The sequence below is a fragment of the Zootermopsis nevadensis genome, unplaced genomic scaffold (genome assembly GCF_977971745.1).
Source record: "Zootermopsis nevadensis isolate Lab colony 2312 unplaced genomic scaffold, Znev_1.0 Znev_ptg000008l, whole genome shotgun sequence".
NCBI classification, from domain to species: Eukaryota; Metazoa; Arthropoda; class Insecta; order Blattodea; family Termopsidae; genus Zootermopsis; species Zootermopsis nevadensis.
Window position 1 is genome coordinate 17,059,020 of NW_028259140.1, and position 21,903 is coordinate 17,080,922.

Below are 21,903 nucleotides of genomic sequence, written 5' to 3' on the forward strand. Positions count from 1 at the left end.
TCGGAATGGCGTGTGCATCAAATTTTGCCAAAGACTCGCCAAAACGGCTACGGAAACCTATGAAATGCTAAAGCAAGCATTTGGGGAGTCCGCAAACTTTTGTGTGGCATTCACGTTTTAAAAATGGCCGAACCTCTGTCGATGATGACGAGCGTTCTGGACGACCATCTTCGAGCACAACGCCCGAAAATGTTACGAAGATCGACGTCGTACCATCAACGACTTGTGCGACATTGTTGGGATAGGCTATGGGACCTGTCAGCTGATTCTAAAGGAAGAACTCCACATGCGACGCATCCTGTCTGAGGACCAGAAGCAGAATCGACTTCTCGTTTGTCAGGAGCTCAAAGATCTTGCAAGAACCGACCCCAACTTCCTTTCTAAGCTCCGTGTGACTTCTTCCTCTTCCCAAAGATGAAAATTCAGCTAAAGGGAAGGAGATTTGAGACGATAGAAGAGATTCAGGCAGAATCGCAGATGGTGCTTGACAGGCTGACAAAGAAAGATTTCCAGGGATGCTTCCAGGCTTGGCAGCGGCGCTGGGATCGTTGTGTTCACTCCCAGGGGAACTACTTCGAGGGTGATGGATGAAATTAATACCTGAGATAAGTGTACGGATTTTTATAGGCGCAGTCTTGAAACTTTCCGATCGCACCTCATAAATCCCGTATTAAAGATGTATCACAAGTATGAATTTATATTTTTATTGCCTGCAGATTTCCTGTCCAAGTCTCTGCTAATTTAGTGCGATTTCATACATAACATTGCTACATACATGTCATTAACCTCAACAGTAATTACAATAGTTGTAATTTAAGACTGTCACAACACATTATTTTAATAGGCATTTTACACTTTACAGAGTTGAATTACACAACATCCCTGCGGATATGTAGTTAATGGAATTAATATATAATGCAACATACAAACAGGTGATTAATGAAAACACTAACAAAATAATACTGGAGATGCAAACGACGAGAACTTTCTGCCATAAACAGCAATTAAGCCTCGACAGAGTTAACAGGAGGAATTACCAGCGATGTCACTGCTGACGGCGACTCTGGGAGAAACTGTAAAGATACATCGACACTGTATCATTGTGCGGTTTAAGTCTATGGCCGCCGTGGTCTAATTTGCAGTGAATTAATCGCAATGTGTTCCGGAAAACCACGGAGCAGATTCCTTCTAGGTAAGGACACCTAGACAAAATATTCCCTGCTTTCAATGCGATCGTAACATTGACCACCATATTTAAAAAGTTCTGACCTCTTGTGCTATCTGTGGCCTACATGAATCCCGTCAAAATCCGCCCTCTCTAACATTTATTTTAATATTATCTTCCCTTTTCCGATGAAAATATTTTGTGAACTTCTCACCTTCCTCATGTGTGCTATATTCCCCACCCATCTCACACTCATTTCATAAAATAACACTGGGAAGTATAAACCGCCCCGCGAGACACAGAGTTCACGCACGACCATAAAATATGCGTTCAGCGATAATAAAAAGTAATAATAGGTGAGCATAACTAATTCTTATTAATATAATATACTGGGATACTGGGATCGACCCGTTCTTCAAGTGCCTGAGCACTGCGGGTCCCATCTGTTAAGTTGGCTTGATCTATCGACATTCGGTAGGTCTCCTTGGATGAGGGATCGGCCCGTCGCAAGGCCTCTACCTGTACACAGGACAACGCGGACAAACATCCATGGCTTGAGTGGGATTCGAACCCACGGTTCCAGTGACCAAGCGACACAAGGCCCACGCCTCAGACACTGCAGACCCCAATATAATATTGTATCTTGAAATAATCTGCTGTCCTCGCTCCATCGCAGCCCCTGAGAATTCACCTTGAATAATTACCCTCCAGTACTACAGTGTATAATTTTACAATTGATATAACGTCATTAAATGACGTATGAAATAAAATCTCTTGGGGCTCTAATCTTAGCGAAACTAAGGAGACAAGGACAGACTGACGGAAGTTGATTATGAAGATCTGGCCGCTCCAGAAACCGTCTCCTTCTGGATACGCTAGTTTTGCCGATTTCCAGCAATTGCAGACAAGGTAACGAAGCTCAGGAGATCCATACAAAGCGGGATATATTGTGTTCGTTTGCCAAATCAAGGAGCTATGAGGTGCAGAATCTTGTGACATTTTAAAAGAATTTCTGGTTCGACGAAACCAAACCTAGCCATCAAGTTCACAACAAGCTGGTCAGCACAGATTTTTACACTCTGCTGCTGAAAGATCTGTTCAAATTTTCATCCACAGACGTGCAAATTGGCCAATTGTCTGTTGTAAGACTTTCGCTCCCTTCATGCGTGCTAAATGTCTCGCTCACTTTCTGATTCTTGATTTAGGTCACCGTATGGAAAAAATTATTATACTACGTAATTTCCTTAGTAGTTCATAAATTTTACCAGTGGATTTTCGTTACAATAAGTAACTGATTCACTCTTAGACCGAGGACTTAATAAATAAGATCTAGTCTTAAGTACCGTCCAGCGGACATTTTGCAGCGAATGAATTTCTTCTTACCTTCGATCTCTCTTCCCCATCGTGGCAATGAAGGCTGTGGGTCCACCAGCTGAAGGATGTCTGGTTTTTCGGAACAGTGAGAAGAAACAACTGTGTACAATACACGCCATGTCAGTTTACAAGAGGAACAGCAAAGCAAATCAGCATTACGACACACACAATGACTGCCTATTAACCTGGATTTTCGTTTCTTAATGTTGTCGTTCTTTTCAATCTAAATTCAAGAACGTATCAAAAAAATCCACTTTAAATGACAGTGATTTTTAAAATGCGTCCCTTGGGGTCCGCGGATTAATTAATCCAATTCTGAATTTCTGAATTCATTATCAAAATTACGCATTCAGAACCTACACATGCTTAAATTCTGTATAAAGTTCCCAAACACAAAAAATGCAGAGTTCTTCCTGACTGCGAAATATTTTCTTTGGATTCCTGAAAATGAAAACTGTCGCGTTATGTCCGTATATTGTCCAAAAGTTATATTTAACTTCATTTGTATTTTATTTTCCTCTAGGGCAGCGTTTCTCAACCTATGGTACGCGTGCCAATGTTGAGTGGTAGGAGAACTAAGTAAGAAAATGAAAAGATGATATTAACATAAATACGTTTTCCCTCAACAAATTTGGTTAGTGTTAACATTTAGTGTGTTAAATTAGAATTAATGTTACGCCGGCGAAAAAGGGTGAGGACCCGTGGTCTAGGGCAAACCTGCAAAAGCATTCTTGTCTTCGTGGAACAAATTTTTCACATTTTCTATCTGCTGCTCTGTGAACAGGAGAGAAACGTCGGAGGCGACTTATTTGCAAAACCCGAAGTTACACACCGAGTCCTAGGGAACTCACCTTGATCGCCATGAACATCCAAGCCGAAAGCGTGAGAGAGAGAGAGAGAACACAGTTCTGTTAGCTTCGTGTAACCTGCCTTCACGTGTCTCAAATACAAGGTGCGATCGGAAAGTTTCAAGACTGTGTCAATAGCGGGCGAACCGGATGTAGTACGAGCTTCTGCCGCTAGGGGGTGCGGCCTACATTCTTAGTGAATCAGTGTGCCAGCCGGCATCATCGAATTAGCATTTGTTTCTTAGTTACGGGCGTTTTGGTAGTGCATTACACCGACCCTCCTGCGATTTCGGAATGGCGTGTGCATCAAATTTTGCCAAAGACTCGCCAAAACGGCTACGGAAACCTATGAAATGCTAAAGCAAGCATTTGGGGAGTCCGCAAACTTTTGTGTGGCATTCACGTTTTAAAAATGGCCGAACCTCTGTCGATGATGACGAGCGTTCTGGACGACCATCTTCGAGCACAACGCCCGAAAATGTTACGAAGATTCGGCAGGCCATTCACGAAGATCGACGTCGTACCATCAACGACTTGTGCGACATTGTTGGGATAGGCTATGGGACCTGTCAGCTGATTCTAAAGGAAGAACTCTACATGCGACGCATCATGACAACGCGCCAGCGCACACCGCCCTCAAAGTTCGGCAGTTTTTGGCCTCAAACACCATGGCCGTCATCCCGCACCCTCCTTATTCGCCGTGTGACTTCTTCCTCTTCCCAAAGATGAAAATTCAGCTAAAGGGAAGGAGATTTGAGACGATAGAAGAGATTCAGGCAGAATCGCAGATGGTGCTTGACAGGCTGACAAAGAAAGATTTCCAGGGATGCTTCCAGGCTTGGCAGCGGCGCTGGGATCGTTGTGTTCACTCCCAGGGGAACTACTTCGAGGGTGATGGATGAAATTAATACCTGAGATAAGTGTACGGATTTTTATAGGCGCAGTCTTGAAACTTTCCGATCGCACCTCATAAATCCCGTATTAAAGATGTATCACAAGTATGAATTTATATTTTTATTGCCTGCAGATTTCCTGTCCAAGTCTCTGCTAATTTAGTGCGATTTCATACATAACATTGCTACATACATGTCATTAACCTCAACAGTAATTACAATAGTTGTAATTTAAGACTGTCACAACACATTATTTTAATAGGCATTTTACACTTTACAGAGTTGAATTACACAACATCCCTGCGGATATGTAGTTAATGGAATTAATATATAATGCAACATACAAACAGGTGATTAATGAAAACACTAACAAAATAATACTGGAGATGCAAACGACGAGAACTTTCTGCCATAAACAGCAATTAAGCCTCGACAGAGTTAACAGGAGGAATTACCAGCGATGTCACTGCTGACGGCGACTCTGGGAGAAACTGTAAAGATACATCGACACTGTATCATTGTGCGGTTTAAGTCTATGGCCGCCGTGGTCTAATTTGCAGTGAATTAATCGCAATGTGTTCCGGAAAACCACGGAGCAGATTCCTTCTAGGTAAGGACACCTAGACAAAATATTCCCTGCTTTCAATGCGATCGTAACATTGACCACCATATTTAAAAAGTTCTGACCTCTTGTGCTATCTGTGGCCTACATGAATCCCGTCAAAATCCGCCCTCTCTAACATTTATTTTAATATTATCTTCCCTTTTCCGATGAAAATATTTTGTGAACTTCTCACCTTCCTCATGTGTGCTATATTCCCCACCCATCTCACACTCATTTCATAAAATAACACTGGGAAGTATAAACCGCCCCGCGAGACACAGAGTTCACGCACGACCATAAAATATGCGTTCAGCGATAATAAAAAGTAATAATAGGTGAGCATAACTAATTCTTATTAATATAATATACTGGGATACTGGGATCGACCCGTTCTTCAAGTGCCTGAGCACTGCGGGTCCCATCTGTTAAGTTGGCTTGATCTATAGACATTTGGTAGGACTCCTTGGATGAGGGATCGGCCCGTCGCAAGGCCTCTACCTGTACACAGGACAACGCGGACAAACATCCATGGCTTGAGTGGGATTCGAACCCACGGTTCCAGTGACCAAGCGACACAAGGCCCACGCCTCAGACACTGCGGACCCCAATATAATATTGTATCTTGAAATAATCTGCTGTCCTCGCTCCATCGCAGCCCCTGAGAATTCACCTTGAATAATTACCCTCCAGTACTACAGTGTATAATTTTACAATTGATATAACGTCATTAAATGACGTATGAAATAAAATCTCTTGGGGCTCTAATCTTAGCGAAACTAAGGAGACAAGGACAGACTGACGGAAGTTGATTATGAAGATCTGGCCGCTCCAGAAACCGTCTCCTTCTGGATACGCTAGTTTTGCCGATTTCCAGCAATTGCAGACAAGGTAACGAAGCTCAGGAGATCCATACAAAGCGGGATATATTGTGTTCGTTTGCCAAATCAAGGAGCTATGAGGTGCAGAATCTTGTGACATTTTAAAAGAATTTCTGGTTCGACGAAACCAAACCTAGCCATCAAGTTCACAACAAGCTGGTCAGCACAGATTTTTACACTCTGCTGCTGAAAGATCTGTTCAAATTTTCATCCACAGACGTGCAAATTGGCCAATTGTCTGTTGTAAGACTTTCGCTCCCTTCATGCGTGCTAAATGTCTCGCTCACTTTCTGATTCTTGATTTAGGTCACCGTATGGAAAAAATTATTATACTACGTAATTTCCTTAGTAGTTCATAAATTTTACCAGTGGATTTTCGTTACAATAAGTAACTGATTCACTCTTAGACCGAGGACTTAATAAATAAGATCTAGTCTTAAGTACCGTCCAGCGGACATTTTGCAGCGAATGAATTTCTTCTTACCTTCGATCTCTCTTCCCCATCGTGGCAATGAAGGCTGTGGGTCCACCAGCTGAAGGATGTCTGGTTTTTCGGAACAGTGAGAAGAAACAACTGTGTACAATACACGCCATGTCAGTTTACAAGAGGAACAGCAAAGCAAATCAGCATTACGACACACACAATGACTGCCTATTAACCTGGATTTTCGTTTCTTAATGTTGTCGTTCTTTTCAATCTAAATTCAAGAACGTATCAAAAAAAGCCACTTTAAATGACAGTGATTTTTAAAATGCGTCCCTTGGGGTCCGCGGATTAATTAATCCAATTCTGAATTTCTGAATTCATTATCAAAATTACGCATTCAGAACCTACACATGCTTAAATTCTGTATAAAGTTCCCAAACACAAAAAATGCAGAGTTCTTCCTGACTGCGAAATATTTTCTTTGGATTCCTGAAAATGAAAACTGTCGCGTTATGTCCGTATATTGTCCAAAAGTTATATTTAACTTCATTTGTATTTTATTTTCCTCTAGGGCAGCGTTTCTCAACCTATGGTACGCGTGCCAATGTTGAGTGGTAGGAGAACTAAGTAAGAAAATGAAAAGATGATATTAACATAAATACGTTTTCCCTCAACAAATTTGGTTAGTGTTAACATTTAGTGTGTTAAATTAGAATTAATGTTACGCCGGCGAAAAAGGGTGAGGACCCGTGGTCTAGGGCAAACCTGCAAAAGCATTCTTGTCTTCGTGGAACAAATTTTTCACATTTTCTATCTGCTGCTCTGTGAACAGGAGAGAAACGTCGGAGGCGACTTATTTGCAAAACCCGAAGTTACACACCGAGTCCTAGGGAACTCACCTTGATCGCCATGAACATCCAAGCCGAAAGCGTGAGAGAGAGAGAGAGAACACAGTTCTGTTAGCTTCGTGTAACCTGCCTTCACGTGTCTCAAATACAAGGTGCGATCGGAAAGTTTCAAGACTGTGTCAATAGCGGGCGAACCGGATGTAGTACGAGCTTCTGCCGCTAGGGGGTGCGGCCTACATTCTTAGTGAATCAGTGTGCCAGCCGGCATCATCGAATTAGCATTTGTTTCTTAGTTACGGGCGTTTTGGTAGTGCATTACACCGACCCTCCTGCGATTTCGGAATGGCGTGTGCATCAAATTTTGCCAAAGACTCGCCAAAACGGCTACGGAAACCTATGAAATGCTAAAGCAAGCATTTGGGGAGTCCACAATGGGTCGTGCACAAACTTTTGTGTGGCATTCACGTTTTAAAAATGGCCGAACCTCTGTCGATGATGACGAGCGTTCTGGACGACCATCTTCGAGCACAACGCCCGAAAATGTTACGAAGATTCGGCAGGCCATTCACGAAGATCGACGTCGTACCATCAACGACTTGTGCGACATTGTTGGGATAGGCTATGGGACCTGTCAGCTGATTCTAAAGGAAGAACTCTACATGCGACGCATCATGACAACGCGCCAGCGCACACCGCCCTCAAAGTTCGGCAGTTTTTGGCCTCAAACACCATGGCCGTCATCCCGCACCCTCCTTATTCGCCGTGTGACTTCTTCCTCTTCCCAAAGATGAAAATTCAGCTAAAGGGAAGGAGATTTGAGACGATAGAAGAGATTCAGGCAGAATCGCAGATGGTGCTTGACAGGCTGACAAAGAAAGATTTCCAGGGATGCTTCCAGGCTTGGCAGCGGCGCTGGGATCGTTGTGTTCACTCCCAGGGGAACTACTTTGAGGGTGATGGATGAATTTAATACCTGAGATAAGTGTACGGGTTTTTATAGGCGCAGTCTTGAAACTTTCCGATCGCACCTCGTATGCCTAAATTCACTTTTAACAATAATTTGCGTACTTCGTGAAGAAACGATCGTCTAATGGTATTTAAGCCTACTTACAAATGTGGAACCTCCAATCACTTCTGAGCCGTGCCCCAAATTTTAATAATTCAGAAGATTACAATCTACGTAGTTCCGTGTGATTAATCTTAATATTACCCCCATATCTCTTTCTCTGTCTTCCAAGTTGACTTTTGCTAAAATTATCTACATCAAAATTCTGCCCGTATTCCCTGTCAGTTCCAAACCTGGCCACATGGCCGTGGCCTACTTCAATTGGCTATGCTAATGGCGCTATTTCGTGTGTTAAACCCATTGACATTTCCCGTTGAGTACTATCCCAAACTGCTCATTCACGTCACCCAGCGTGAGTTCAAATATTATCACATGGAATTTGCAGTCGTCTCTTAAACAGCCCCACGATACGACTCGATAACTGTTCCAGTCTTTAACACTTTGGTATGTGGACGCAACTGTCCTGATAGGTTACGTTTCGTCTATCAGCTAGGATAATCGCATATAAAAACCAATTGCCTTATATCAGACTGCATCAGAGGCCGCTTGGAAGAGAGTGCCCATGTGAGAATCGAACCTGGGCCCCTCTTACTCAGCGCTTTGGTGTCACCTGAAGTTCCGGAGTTGGGCCCTTTAAAGAGAAAGCAATGAACATTAAACTTCATGAATATTCATATTTATGTGATGCGTTATCTCAACTGACGTTTACGTTCTACGTAGCTCTTGAATAATTTGTAGTTAGGGCATCAGTATTTTTTTGTATTTCTCAGTCACTCCGAGATAAATCCTGCATAATACCTCTAAGTAGACCATGACCGACTCCTCCCCGCCAAACACAACCATCATATCACTTAATTAGTTGCTAGGTGGTCTATACAGTTGATACATCGTCGTTAAACAACCACCGAACCATCAATTACGTGATATGTCCCAATCATCAAATCGCGTGTCTGAACCCACGATCGCAATCAGCAAACCGTACCGGAAGTGAGTCGGATCAGGGCAGCCACTAGGGTTTATACAAAAACCGACTTTTGAAAAAAACCGGTTTCCGATTTTTTTTACAAAAAAAAACCAAAATATAATTAAAACAGTAAAAAAAATATTTATACTTATTTTAAAAATGTTCAGTTTACTTAATATTTATGGAACTACAAAAATATAACAAAATAAAATATTCATGAGATGATAATGTTGCGTCATATTGTAATGATTATAATTGTTTAATTTTAGCCGTCTAATCATTATAAAATGTTTTATTAAATTTTAAAATATTATTACTACAATTAACATTTAATATTTAAAATATTTAAAATATATTAAAATGATGCTCTTTCTATCTAAATGTTCGATATATAATTAGAGCATCATCTTTTCACGACATGTTTCGGTTTTCAATGAACCATCTTCAGGTGTATAATCGATATAAACTCAAATGTAATATTCTAAATGCAATCCTTCGTCAGATGTCCATTAAATATCGGAAAGTTATCCTCTTCTAGATCAATTGTACTTTGTTATCACATTCAATGTTGTTTCGTAAATGTATGTCGCGTATAGCGTGATATTTTAATATTTTAATATTTAATAAAATATTTTATTTTGAATAATTAAACAAAATAAAATATACTCCATACGAAACCAAATAAAAAACTAAAATCCGTACAAAATATAAATTTTTATTTCATTTAGTATTTTTCTTCAGGAAATATGATTTCAAAAAACATAAAATGTCCACTGAACGATTACCTAATCTTTTTCTTATTCTAGATACAAAATTGCCTGAAATAGAAAATACTCTCTCACTGGCTACTGAACTTGGTTTTATCGTTTTCAGGGCATCAAATAATAAATCCAAATTCTTTGTTCTTTTCAAATACTGAAAATTCGGCCTTCAGTGTCTTCATATTTGAAATTATTTCTTCAGGTCCCTCAAAAAACCTATGAACTGATTTTTCCATGGCTCCTTTTAGAGCATTGCCCTGATTAATAGTTTCTCCGTCTCAGATATATTCATCATCGGAATCTGTTTTCATACAAGAATTTGGATATATTCAAGACAATATTTTTCCAGATAACTTAATAATATCGAGTTTCGATTCTAGTGGAAATTCACTAGATTTCTTTGTTGAAATGTTTTGTGGATTTTGCAAATATAGCAAAAGGGTTACCAATCCAACTTGTCTTCTTTCTTGAATTCGTACTCCTAAAGCATTTAATAATTTGTAACTAATTTCAGTCTTTAAATTTTTTAGTTCATATAACAGAAATTTTTACATATTAATTATAGTATCAAAAACCGGTTTTTTAAATTTTAAAAACTGGTTTTCGAATTTTACAAATTTATCCAAAAAATAACGGGTTTTGAACCCGGTTTTTAAAAACTGACTGAGTGATCCCCTTAAATAATCATTCAGCTCGCCACGGCAACGAAGGCACGATACTACGGCCGCTCCGCTTAAGCGACACCACAGGCATTTTGAGCTCTTGCAGGGCTTCGAAGAACGGTCAACTTTTATGAAGGTAATTATCCGCACAATGCAACATAACAGCGATCTGTCGAAATGTGTCTGTTCGACTGTGCTGGCTGATGGTTCGTTCAGTGAAGCTCCCTACAGAGATATCATAAGTAAGAAAAACATATTTACGTTTTAATTAATGCAGTGTTGCATGTTAAAGGTACCAAAGATGGGAAAAGTATGGATTTTTGAGGTTATGTATCGTACCGATGCGATCTGTGAGTACAAGGCAAACTAATGCACGAAACAGATCTACATTTTGTATCCCGTTCATAATTTCTGTTAACAGGCAGTAGAATGTAAGAGAGAACGCGCGCCAGTGCTTCGGAAAACGTCTTGGAGGGTTTAAGTTTCCACTTTTTTACATCTCAGCTCCGGAGTTCCTGTCGTAAAAGTGATCTGACGCGAATTTTACATTTCACTCTTCTAAACTATAAATTGGGGTTCTTACCTCTATATATATATCGTGGTCCTGTATCCCTCTTAACAGCGGTTCGAGGCAGCGGGAATCTGTCCCTGAGGAAGCCTGCAAACCATAAGAACACGATTTAGTTACTTTATACACATTCTTCACAAATGAAAATGACACTCATGAGGAAGTTAGGAGGAGACTAAATTCTGGAAATGCTTGCTACTTCTCAATTCAAAATATTTTGTCTTCCCGTCTGATTTCTAAGAACCTGAAGATTAAAGTATACAAAACAGTAATCTTGCCTGTTGTTTTGTATGGGTGCGAAACATGGTCTCTCACTCTGAGGGAGGAACACAGGTTGCAGATGTTTGAGAATTGGGTGTTGAGGTGGATATTTGGGCCTAGGAGAGAAGACGATGGGGCGTGGAGGAAACTGTATAATGACGAACTTAAAAATCTGTACTCCTCCCCCAATATTGTCAGGGTGATTAAGTCGAGAAGAATGAGATTGGTGGGACATGTAGCACGCATGGATGGGACAAGAGGTGTGCACCGGGTATTGGTCGGGAAGCCTGAGGGAAAGAGACCCTTGGGGAGACCTAGACGTAGATGGGAGGATAATCTCAGGCGGGATCTATGGGAGATAGGAGTTGAAGGAGACTGGATTTTGTTGGCCCAGGACAGGGTCCGGTGGAGGGCTTTGGTTAATTCGGTGATGAACCTTCGGGTTCCGTAAGCCATCTGGTTGGTTGGGTCCACTATTTGGGAAGCCTGAGGGGAAGAGACCTCTGGGGAGACCTAGACGTAGATGGGAGGATAATGTCAGGCGGGATCTATGGGAGATAGGAGTTGAAGGAGACTGGATTTTGTTGGCCCAGGACAGGGTCCGGTGGAGGGCTTTGGTTACTTCGGTGATGAACCTTCGGGTTCGGTAAACTATCTAGTTAGTTAGTTAGTTATACCCATTCTTCTTCGAGTGGCGTTTTGAAACAGTGACGCATGTGCTGATGTTAAGAAGGCTTGGCATGCAGCTCTGATAAGGGAAACAAATGATACAAACTTACAAAATTTAAGTGAGTGGGAAACACCCCAGACAGTGCCCATTGGCCGGCTTTAGTATTAGCGGGAAGTCAGTAAGTTTGTTAATTTGACAGGACACGGAATATGGAACTTCGTTTCATATAACCTTAGAAACGGTTACCAATTCACACGAAGCTTAGCACCGAGTGAAAAGACGTGTGATGTGCTCCAGACTCCAGACTCCAGACATAGATCTAGTGACGTCATAACAAACGTCACATACACGCAGACCTGAGTAGGTCTGAGAGCCCGTAACTTAAGGCGATTGTTCCAATGGAGATTACGAAAAAGTGTTACAGGCAAAGTTAAACACCCAGCACTCACCGCTTTTGGGGCTGTCCTCTGCACCTGCGTCTGTATCGACCGCCAGCAGAGTATCCTGCAAAGCATCTCGGTCCACCACGTAATCTGAAAAAATAACGAAGACTTATGTAACGTAAACTTGCGTCAGCTACATCCGGAGATATGGGCTTGCAGTTCATCTTCCTGATCACATAAGACCACAGTCTCATCTCAGCAACGTCCTCCTCTCGTAAGCGAAAACCATGGCGTAGAGCGCTCAAGAACAACTGGTAAATTAATCAATCAGCCCCCACCTCGTCCTGTTTTAATCAACCACGCAACAACTTTCCGGTAACTCAATTTGCTAAACAATCAAGAAACAAAATATGAATTCCACACTCCTGTAAGTATTTCTGAACATTGTAAGAGAAATTTGCAGAGTCTACAGAACTGGTATAAAATTGACGTAAACTTTAATCAAATGAAAGCCTCGTTTCTCACTCTGCACAAAACAGACAAGACAGGATGTCTTAGGACTCACCACGACCGTCGCTCTGCTGGCCCAGTAACGGAGTGCGGTAAAAGACTGTAACAGAAGAGAAAATAATTACCGTCCAGAAGGGATATTCTTTCAACGAATGCAGTTTCCTGTTCTAATGATGGTCGGACTGTTCTCTCTGAAAGTCTAAATGCACTCGTCATTTCTTGTCACATCTTTATTATTATTATTCCATCTATTCACCACTTTGTAGGGAATTTGCTTCCTTGGGATGGTGGGACACATTTTGAGGCACCCAGGATTGGATAGGAACAGTTGGAGGGAAAAATTGTAAGGGGAGACAAAGATTGAAATATGTGAAGCAGATTTTTGAGAATGTGGGCTGTAGAAATATGTGGAATTGAAGATATTGGGGCCAGATAGGCATCAAACCAGTCGGAAGACTGATGGAAATGAGAGAGAGACTTCCATGTACCTGAGACAAACCTTGCCCCCGAGGTACATAGGGCAGCAGCTATTTCCGAAATACATTTTGTTTTTAACAAGTGCTACATGTATTACATACTTTTAGTGTTACAGATGACTACATATTTTACGACAGCGTCTTTCGAAAGATGTATGAAGATAACAAAATGGCAGTTTTCTTAAATTCCCTGATGTCGTGTTCGCCCCGGATGTTGGCCAGATATTTTCTGAGTGACTTGGAGACAATTCCAGTTGCTCCTATAATTATTGAAATTATTTTTGATTTCTTCAGTCAACGTCCAGCACACAGAGCCCGATAAAGCATAGCCCAAGTGTGGCCGATCACAGAATTTTAATTCGTATTTATTTTTTACTGATGAAATAAAGACGTAGTTTCGGAAACAATTGCTTCTGAAACTACAGAAATTAACAGCAGTAGTTATACAAACGAAGACGCTACAAGACCTAAATCTCAAATGAATAACAGCTGAAACACGATTCGCACTATCAGTGGTCAGAGACACGAGAGATACGAAATACTAGGATATTTAGACGTTTCACAGAGATGCAAAAATTATTACAACCGGCCAGTGAACTGAACATTAACAGGGCGACGTAAAATAATTTATAAAATGCAAGTAATTAATTACGAAGAATAAAAATCTGATAGGCTAAAATTTAAGTACGGTCCGATCATCTCCTAGTGGCACAGATGCATCCAAACATCTGAAGGCGGAAATTAAGCAAACAGCATTTCTAATGAAGAACGAAGTCAATGCATTTATTTCGTAAGAAAGTGAATTCGGTGTTTTACTAAGATTGTCGTGTACACCAGACGAGCTTTTCAATGGGACAGAAGTAATTCTTCTAGAGGTTTCAGAGCCCAAATATAAAGAACGTAGCGTATATTTAAACATATTAACTTCACTTTCTAACGTAAAAAATTATGAAAGTCATATTTTCAAAATCACATTCAATTCTTTCAGTGTGAAATAGAGAAAACATAATTCTCCTTAACGTGCATTTTTCTGGCATCTCGGTGCTTTTGTAACCTTTAGATTCTAGGAACACCAGTTGGTGTCACTGCCAAGAAGATCTTCAACATCGTCATAACGCAGTTTTCAATAAATACTAGAACAAATTTCCTGATCGCAAACTTCAGGCTTTTAAAAAATTGTCCTGTGCACGACGAAGATACCTGCAAGTATAATACTTCTTCTGGGGAAGTTCGAAACTTACAATGGTGTTATTCGGCGCACTTATTTAACATCAGCCAGAGCGCTGCTCTTGCAAGAAGTCTCGAAGTAGTTAAATAATCCGTGGAACATCTGCTAACCTTCTACCTTCCTTTAGATGTTACCATGTGCATGGATAGATACCAAAAACGTACGACCACAAACAATAATAACTTTTGTCCACAGTAATGTATTTCAGAAACTTTTATCGTTTCGAAATAATCTAAACGTCTAACATCATCATTGCATTTTTAAACAAAACAGAATTCGTATAAAGTCTTTACGTAAATTACTTATGTATGTGGTCTGTCAACGTACCAAACTTTTTGTTTGTACTCCTAGAGACTTATCACTTATCGACATCACACCGTAGGGTAAGTGGACGCCACGAGTTCTTACGCCAATGTACACCCAGAAAAATAAATGACCTTATTTGCATTTTCGCTTGGATGTCAGAAATTTTAATTCATTTCCCTTATTAATAGTGGCAGGCCCCTGAAATATATGAAGGTTGCATACCTCAAATAAAATTAAATTCGCCGAAATTTCATGAAAATCGGTCACCTGGTTCCAAAATAATTGCAAAGGCGCGCACAGAAGTCCATTCTGTCCTCGTAAAGAAAATGTTTACGTCAGACCTATTATTACGCGAACTACTATTATGTAAATGCGTACAGATTCATCTCGTTCTATGGAACATTTGTCAGAATTTTCCGTGCAATTACTTCTCGTGGTGTATCCAGGTCAGCACAAGACATGACCACACACATGGGAAAATGCTGTAAAGTTAGTTCTCAGTTTGCTTTCGAATATTACTTTAGAGTACGCGCTGGTTAACGCCTACAAATTGTCCCACTCTTCTGGATCATCCAACCTACTGAGTCCGGAACTGGGGCATCTATGTGATTGTGAAGAATCATTTTGAATCCTATTTCAGACGGGAAGACAACTGCCCGGGCAGGAGAGACATCGGTACATGGGGCGAAGAACGTTACCCAGTGTGAGCATGTTAATAACATGCCCTGAAATCATCTTAGCACATCTGTTTATAATTTCAGATCTCCGGGGTAGAGAGGTTTTACTACGGACTGCAGACCTCCGTGATATTCAGAGACCGAAAAGTCCCACTTTGCTGGTTCGATGGTTCAAATTACGGGGAGTGTACGCCATAGCAGTGATGCAGGACGTACGTAATGGCATTACCACCCGATAACCTCGAACCGGCACCAGACAGCTGATTTAATTTGCTACGAGCAGCGCCATTAAGTTTCACAAAAGGACAACTTTTCTCTACAGGCCCTGAAGCACTCATTATTCTACAGCAGACACTGAAGACCAATCACGCGCGACTTTATATTATTCTGAGTTTTAAATTATATAAAAATGTAATAAATTATCAGACACGTAAAACTGTAAATTACATTGACACGACACGATAAGACGAAACATAAGAGAATCCAGATATGGAAAATGTTCCAGAAATAAAAGATTGGACAGTTCAAAATGGAATTTTTAGGTTAGATTTAAATAAAAAAAACGTGCCTTAAAACCGTGTACCGCGAAACCTCGCCCTTCAGTTCCCAAGGAAACATTTGACCAATGGCTGACTTAATTAACGATGCTAACCGAAATGTTAATGTCCTATGAAAGATACAAATCCAATGGTCGATTGTCACCAACAACTTTTTACACTAATTCTCTTCATCAGAAGTGAATTCAGTCACCTGTTGATTCCTTTTTAATTTCTGCTCCAGCAAGTACCATTTCACATTCTCTAGGGTTATGGTTTCTTAAAAATAAGATTACAATTTTAATTTACATTATCTTTGCCATTATATTTAAATTATATTCCTCATTAATACGACGTACAATTCTACCACATGCATTCATTTTAGGTTTCTGTTGAGATGGGAGTGGAGAAACACGTGTGTCTCAAAAAGATTTTCATTTTCATTTATTACGATTCTGTACTGAAGTGAAAATAATGGGATTTCTCTAATGATTTACAATCGTGGAAATTTACAGGGCGAAAGACTGTCCAAATTCCAATAATAACAATAATAATAATTCAAAAAATATTTGGCCTACATCCCGGGCGAACATTACATTCGGGAACTTTAAAAAACTGCCATTCTAGGAACAACATATATCATTCGAAAGACGCTGATGATAAATCTATTTTATCCATGCAACAAATATTAAAAAAACAAAATGTATTTCGGAAATAGCTGCTGCACTATGTGACTCAGGGGCAATGTCTGTCTCGGGTACATGGAGGTAAATACCCCAGAAAGTGGCTGAAGATGGGACAATAATAAAAATAATAAGGCAATATAAAGTTAGTTGTCTAAGATTCGTTGCTACACAAGCTATTTGTCATAAAACAGGTTGGTGCATTGATTGCAGAATTTTTCATCAGTACCGGGAGGATTTGTGACAATAAAAGCACAGAGACTCTTTCAAATGCAAGAGACAGGCTGGAAAACTGACGCATTTTAACTTCTGGTGTCCTGACCCTTACTAACCTAACCTAACCTAACCTAACCTAACCCAAACCTAACTTAACCTAACCTAACCTAACCCAAACCTAACGTAACCTAACCTAACCTAACCCAAACCTAACGTAACCTAACCTAACCTAACCCAAACCTAACTTAACCTAACCTAACCTAACCCAAACCTAACTTAACCTAACCTAACCTAACCTAACCTTCTTCTGGAGGAATTAGAGAACGAATAACGATCTTCTGGCTCATGCAACGAAGGGATAAAGAAAGGTGACTGGGAAACGTCATCTGAGGACATGGCGTAATGCAGTTAGAGAAACTAATCTCTGGGCTGTGGTCTTTCGGTGTGTGACATACTGCACTCTTGCAGTCGGTTACGAAGGCTTCGTAGAATCAGCAGAATCTACCTTGAGGGGCCGCACGGCGTCACAACCCGAAAGGCCACAATCCAGAGTTTCGCCGTCGTCAGACTATCCGGACTGAGAGTAAATAACCCACTTACATAACTTTGGAATGCTGGAGACGTCTTCCGCCCCCTCGATTTTACCTCGCAGCATATCTGGAACGAGAAAAGGGAGTTACGTCATCACCGATTTCTTATTTGTGTTGTAATTTACTCAAGACGAATTCCGATGCCACCATTACGCATAACTCAAGCGTGAAATTAGTTTTTCAGTAACGCACCTGAGGATGATGCACAATAGCGGCATCGAAACGCGATGTGTCTAACCTAACAGTTCTGTCGTTCTGGTTACATCGATGGAAGGTTTAATGTTTCTTTTGTTCAGCTTAAAAGTTTCGGAGGATGTTTTGGTCTCGAGGGGAAGGCGCGCTGAGAGGCGACGTTATGTTCTTTTGTTGGAGGACGTCGCTTTGAAAGGAAATACTTTTTGGAAAAGGGGTTTCAGAAAATCGTATCTGGCCCATTTCTTGTCTACTGGGTGTCGTGGAATGAAGGCGAAGATCGGCTAGTTCCGCGAAACGGTACACGGATTATCCGCGGCGAAGGACTGAGGAGAGTCTGAACATTTACAATTTGGTGCAATGAAGTACCTGGAGTTTTTCGATGCCTCAGGACCAATTCCCGGAGACTGTGTTGACCACTAGGCAAAAATTTTGGATTCTGAAAGGGTGAAACTTGGGTATCTCGTTTCAAGGACCGCCTTCCTCGTCATTAATTTTGTTGAGTAGGCACCAGCCTCGAAGTGCCCAAGGGTAAATTGGCCAATGAGACCACAATGAGCTGCAATCCGAAATGAGGGTCATTGTCGCCATGAGTTAGCAGCCTCCGATTTGAACAAGGGGTTTAATTTATTTTGTGTCGAGCGTGTGCAAGACCCTCAGGTTCTTCTCGTGGCCCTCCCAGTCACTACTTCACAAACACCCGTAATACACCCTGATTTAATACCACATCTGCGAGCGAAGCAGCAAGCCATCCACCCCTAGAGCAACCGCCCGGAAGCCACGGAACGACCACAACGGACGAGGGAAGAGATTGACGTGAAGAAAGATGGCGTCCAGTGACAAGGGAAGCTTCGTTTATTTCAGATTTGGAGTTGATAAAACCGCCCGGTGAATCACTAGACTCTGCCACTTACAAACCTTTGTAAATGTTGAATCCGTCTCGAGAGCAGTGGACGTCGGAGGGGCCTGAAGCCAGCATCAATAAAGCAGCGGAAAACGTCGACAAACGACGCCACATGCTGATCGTCTGCAGGTGTCTTCCGACGGTCCTGGAAACGAAAGGGAGACAAAGAATTTATTGCAAATGAAGATCGTGTCTGTTAGCACCATCTTGCACTCAAGTCCCCTTGGAGCGAAGACCGTCTGCAGAATTTCTAAGCTCGTCTCGTTTGAATTTGGTGTGAATGGTTTACTGTAAAAGTTGTCGGGAGGTTCTCTATTTTCGACTCACTGACACAGCAACGTCACAGGAACTTCAAATAGTTCAAATGCTGCAAATCTTCCATTTGAAACACATTTCTATGAAATGAATTTAACAAAACACTAGGAGAAACATCTCCATGTAGCACACACACACACTGTTAATAGTAGATTTTTATTTAAAATAATCGAAAGCAAAGTTTTGGGCACAGAAAATATATATAACAGCAAATGAACCCGGTGTAAACAGGATCCTGACTTTCCGGTATCGTCCTTTTGTACTCAAAATAGTCTGTCAAGAAATTTGACCAAAAACAGATCTGCGCTTATACGACATTGTGCTAAGCTGACTCAGTGATACGCGTCTATGTTATAAGCTGTGATGCTTCTCTGCCCCGAAGATATTCCGACTTCCTTTACATTTTCTTAGAATTCGAAAGGAAAAACAAGTTACTGCCCAAACTGTAATAATAAGATACATTGAGCAGTTCACACCTCGCATTAAAACCTAAATATTAACAAATTCAGTTCAGTTCACTCGGTTTAAGCCAATTACAGACAAGCACTGAACTGAAAAACACAATGAATACTGTTTAAAAAGGAGGTTTAAGAAAATATAGCAATTATTTAATTTAAATGGCTGATATTTATTAAAGATGTCGATGCAGATGACAGCAGAAAGACTTGTGGTCTTTAAGCTACGATGTACAGTAAAAACAAAAGTCTCTGACAGACCCAGTAGATAAGCAACTAATTTTGCTTTTAAACCATTCAGGATTCTGCCTTTCAAAATCGAATCTTACAAAATTTAACCTAAATAAAATATATTCATATTTATAGTTACATACGCCATTAAAAATGTTTTGTAGCACAAAGCTGCAAATTTCCTTCAAATTATTTCCAGTCTGAAGGAGTCAGTAACAGTGAAAGAGTTCCAGCCTGCTCAAATCTTAAAAAGCTCGAGAGTTATTTAGAAAACGAAAAGGCTATCAAGATTGGAGAAGGAAGACCGTGATACTAGAGTGTTACATAATTACAATTAAAATGAATTTTGTTTGTCTTGGGAGTAGAAGGAGTTATCGTAGTTTAATCTAAATTGAGTTTCACGCCGTTATCCAAAATTTTACAGTCGTCAACATTCTTAGTGCTGGGATAAATCTTTACGTCGTCAGCAAATACATATATAAAATAAAATAAAATTTAAAAAAAAATATATTCTTGTACACAATGCTGAATGTGGCAATACAAGGTAATTACATATTGGCCTATTGGAATAGAATTTATAGGCTAAGAACATCTATTGTCAGACATGTCAAAATTTCGCCTATTACAAACGTCAATAACAGCTAAGTCACAGTCAAATGGAGGACATTCACTACGTGAAAGTTAAGTAGCCCTGTTGAAAATCTAACATCAACACTTTCGAAAGAAATAGTCAGTTGATACAGGCTAACAATTATAAATATTCTATAAGAATAATATATCAAAATAACGAGATTTCTCCTGTCAATTCTCCAAAACACAGTTGTAATTGTACGCATTATGATTATTAAAGAATGTGTTTCAACACTAACTAACTAACTCCCTGATAGCAGAACCCGCAGGTTCGACACCGACAACACCAGAGCCCGCCACCTGCCACGATCCTGAGCCAACTTAATCCATTTGCCCCTGTCCTAACACGTGGCACCCAATTTCTTCCGAATACTCTGATGTCTGTTTGAGTCGGTTGTGGTAAAATGTTCCAACAACAAAAGCATTTTCAAGTACTTGGCCTTTGTAAAGACTCTCAAGGCTGTCTAAATATAAAAGCAACACATAGTTTATAGCATTCTACACGCTGACGGAAATACATTTTAGAAACAAGGAAGACACAAAGGTCTCTAATAAAATCTGTAGGCCGAATATCAGAGTTCTCGAAGACACTTAATTCAGAGCCGAAGGGTTGATAGATATCAGAAGCAACCATAAGATCATTTTATATCGAAATATAAATATCTGTGAACACATGATCGAGCAGTACGATATCTGAATCACCCCAACGATAATAATAATAATAATAATTAATAATAATAATAATAATAATAAACTGTCTCCAGGTCGCTCAGGAAATATTTGGCCAACATTCCGGGCGAATACGACGTCAGGGAACTTCAGAAAACTGCCATTTTGGGAACTTCATATATAATTCGTAAAATAAAATAATATAATACATGTAATACATATTAAAAATAAAATGTATCCCGGAAACAGCTGCTGCCCTATGTACCTTAGGGACAAGGTCTGTCCCGGGTACATGGAATAATAATAATAATAATAATAATAATAAAGAGCCAACAGAATTTATAAATAAAAGATATTATGAGTCTACCCCACCATACAATACATTATTAATATTGATTTCACATAGATAAGCTGATTTATGAGTCTGTTTGTGACGAACACGTCTGAGTTCCAAATTATGAAGTTCACTATTTCTAATTTTTTAATGAATTTCGAAACCGTTGCAATGCCCACGTAAAATCAAAATTAAAACAGTCCAAAAAACGAAATATCCTTCAGACAGGAATTGTGTACTCAAATACGTACAATAAAACTGTCCCCGCAAACTGCCACAGGCGTCGACTCCTTACCGATTCCACACAACCTTCACGCAAAGCGTCGATCATCTCCGCTACTTATATGCCGAGCCCGTGAACAACTCTGCGGTGAACCATATACGAACTAGAGGCGACCAATGACTGATGAGTACCCAGGCTGAAAGTAACCAATGGGAGGCTTCCAACTGCGTAGTTGACAGGGGGCAACAAAACTTATGTAACAAACTACCCACATTGCACCCGACGCACACAGTAAGCCACCCTGGCGCGGGGGGCGAGGGAGGAAGGCAAAACCCCCGCTACCTCGCCCCAAACGT

General features: G+C 40.4%; 1 protein-coding gene and 1 long non-coding RNA gene across 4 annotated transcripts; both read right to left on the bottom strand.

Annotated features, from left to right (window-relative positions):
* Positions 1 to 688: 688 nt before the first annotated feature.
* On the bottom strand, positions 689 to 2,759 carry LOC147874556 (uncharacterized). Its single transcript, XR_015534060.1, has 2 exons — positions 2,549 to 2,759; positions 689 to 1,073 (listed from the first exon to the last, which is right to left on the bottom strand). It is a non-coding gene; the product is annotated as an uncharacterized LOC147874556 (long non-coding RNA).
* A 1,627-nt stretch (positions 2,760 to 4,386) lies between these two features.
* On the bottom strand, positions 4,387 to 21,692 carry LOC110834994 (uncharacterized). 3 transcript variants are annotated; one of them, XM_087345313.1, is made up of 9 exons: positions 21,576 to 21,692; positions 18,705 to 18,835; positions 17,605 to 17,661; positions 12,938 to 12,982; positions 12,439 to 12,522; positions 11,074 to 11,148; positions 8,623 to 8,734; positions 6,247 to 6,295; positions 4,387 to 4,771 (listed from the first exon to the last, which is right to left on the bottom strand). In XM_087345313.1, the coding sequence occupies exons 1-9, from the start codon at positions 21,653 to 21,655 to the stop codon at positions 4,703 to 4,705; spliced, it is 702 nt and encodes a 233-aa protein (XP_087201439.1). In that variant the 5' UTR covers positions 21,656 to 21,692; the 3' UTR covers positions 4,387 to 4,702. The 3 variants fall into 3 exon arrangements, with proteins under 3 accessions (XP_087201439.1, XP_087201440.1, XP_087201438.1); XM_087345314.1 differs by having other exon boundaries at positions 6,247 to 6,306; XM_087345312.1 differs by having other exon boundaries at positions 6,247 to 6,336.
* Positions 21,693 to 21,903: the final 211 nt, after the last annotated feature.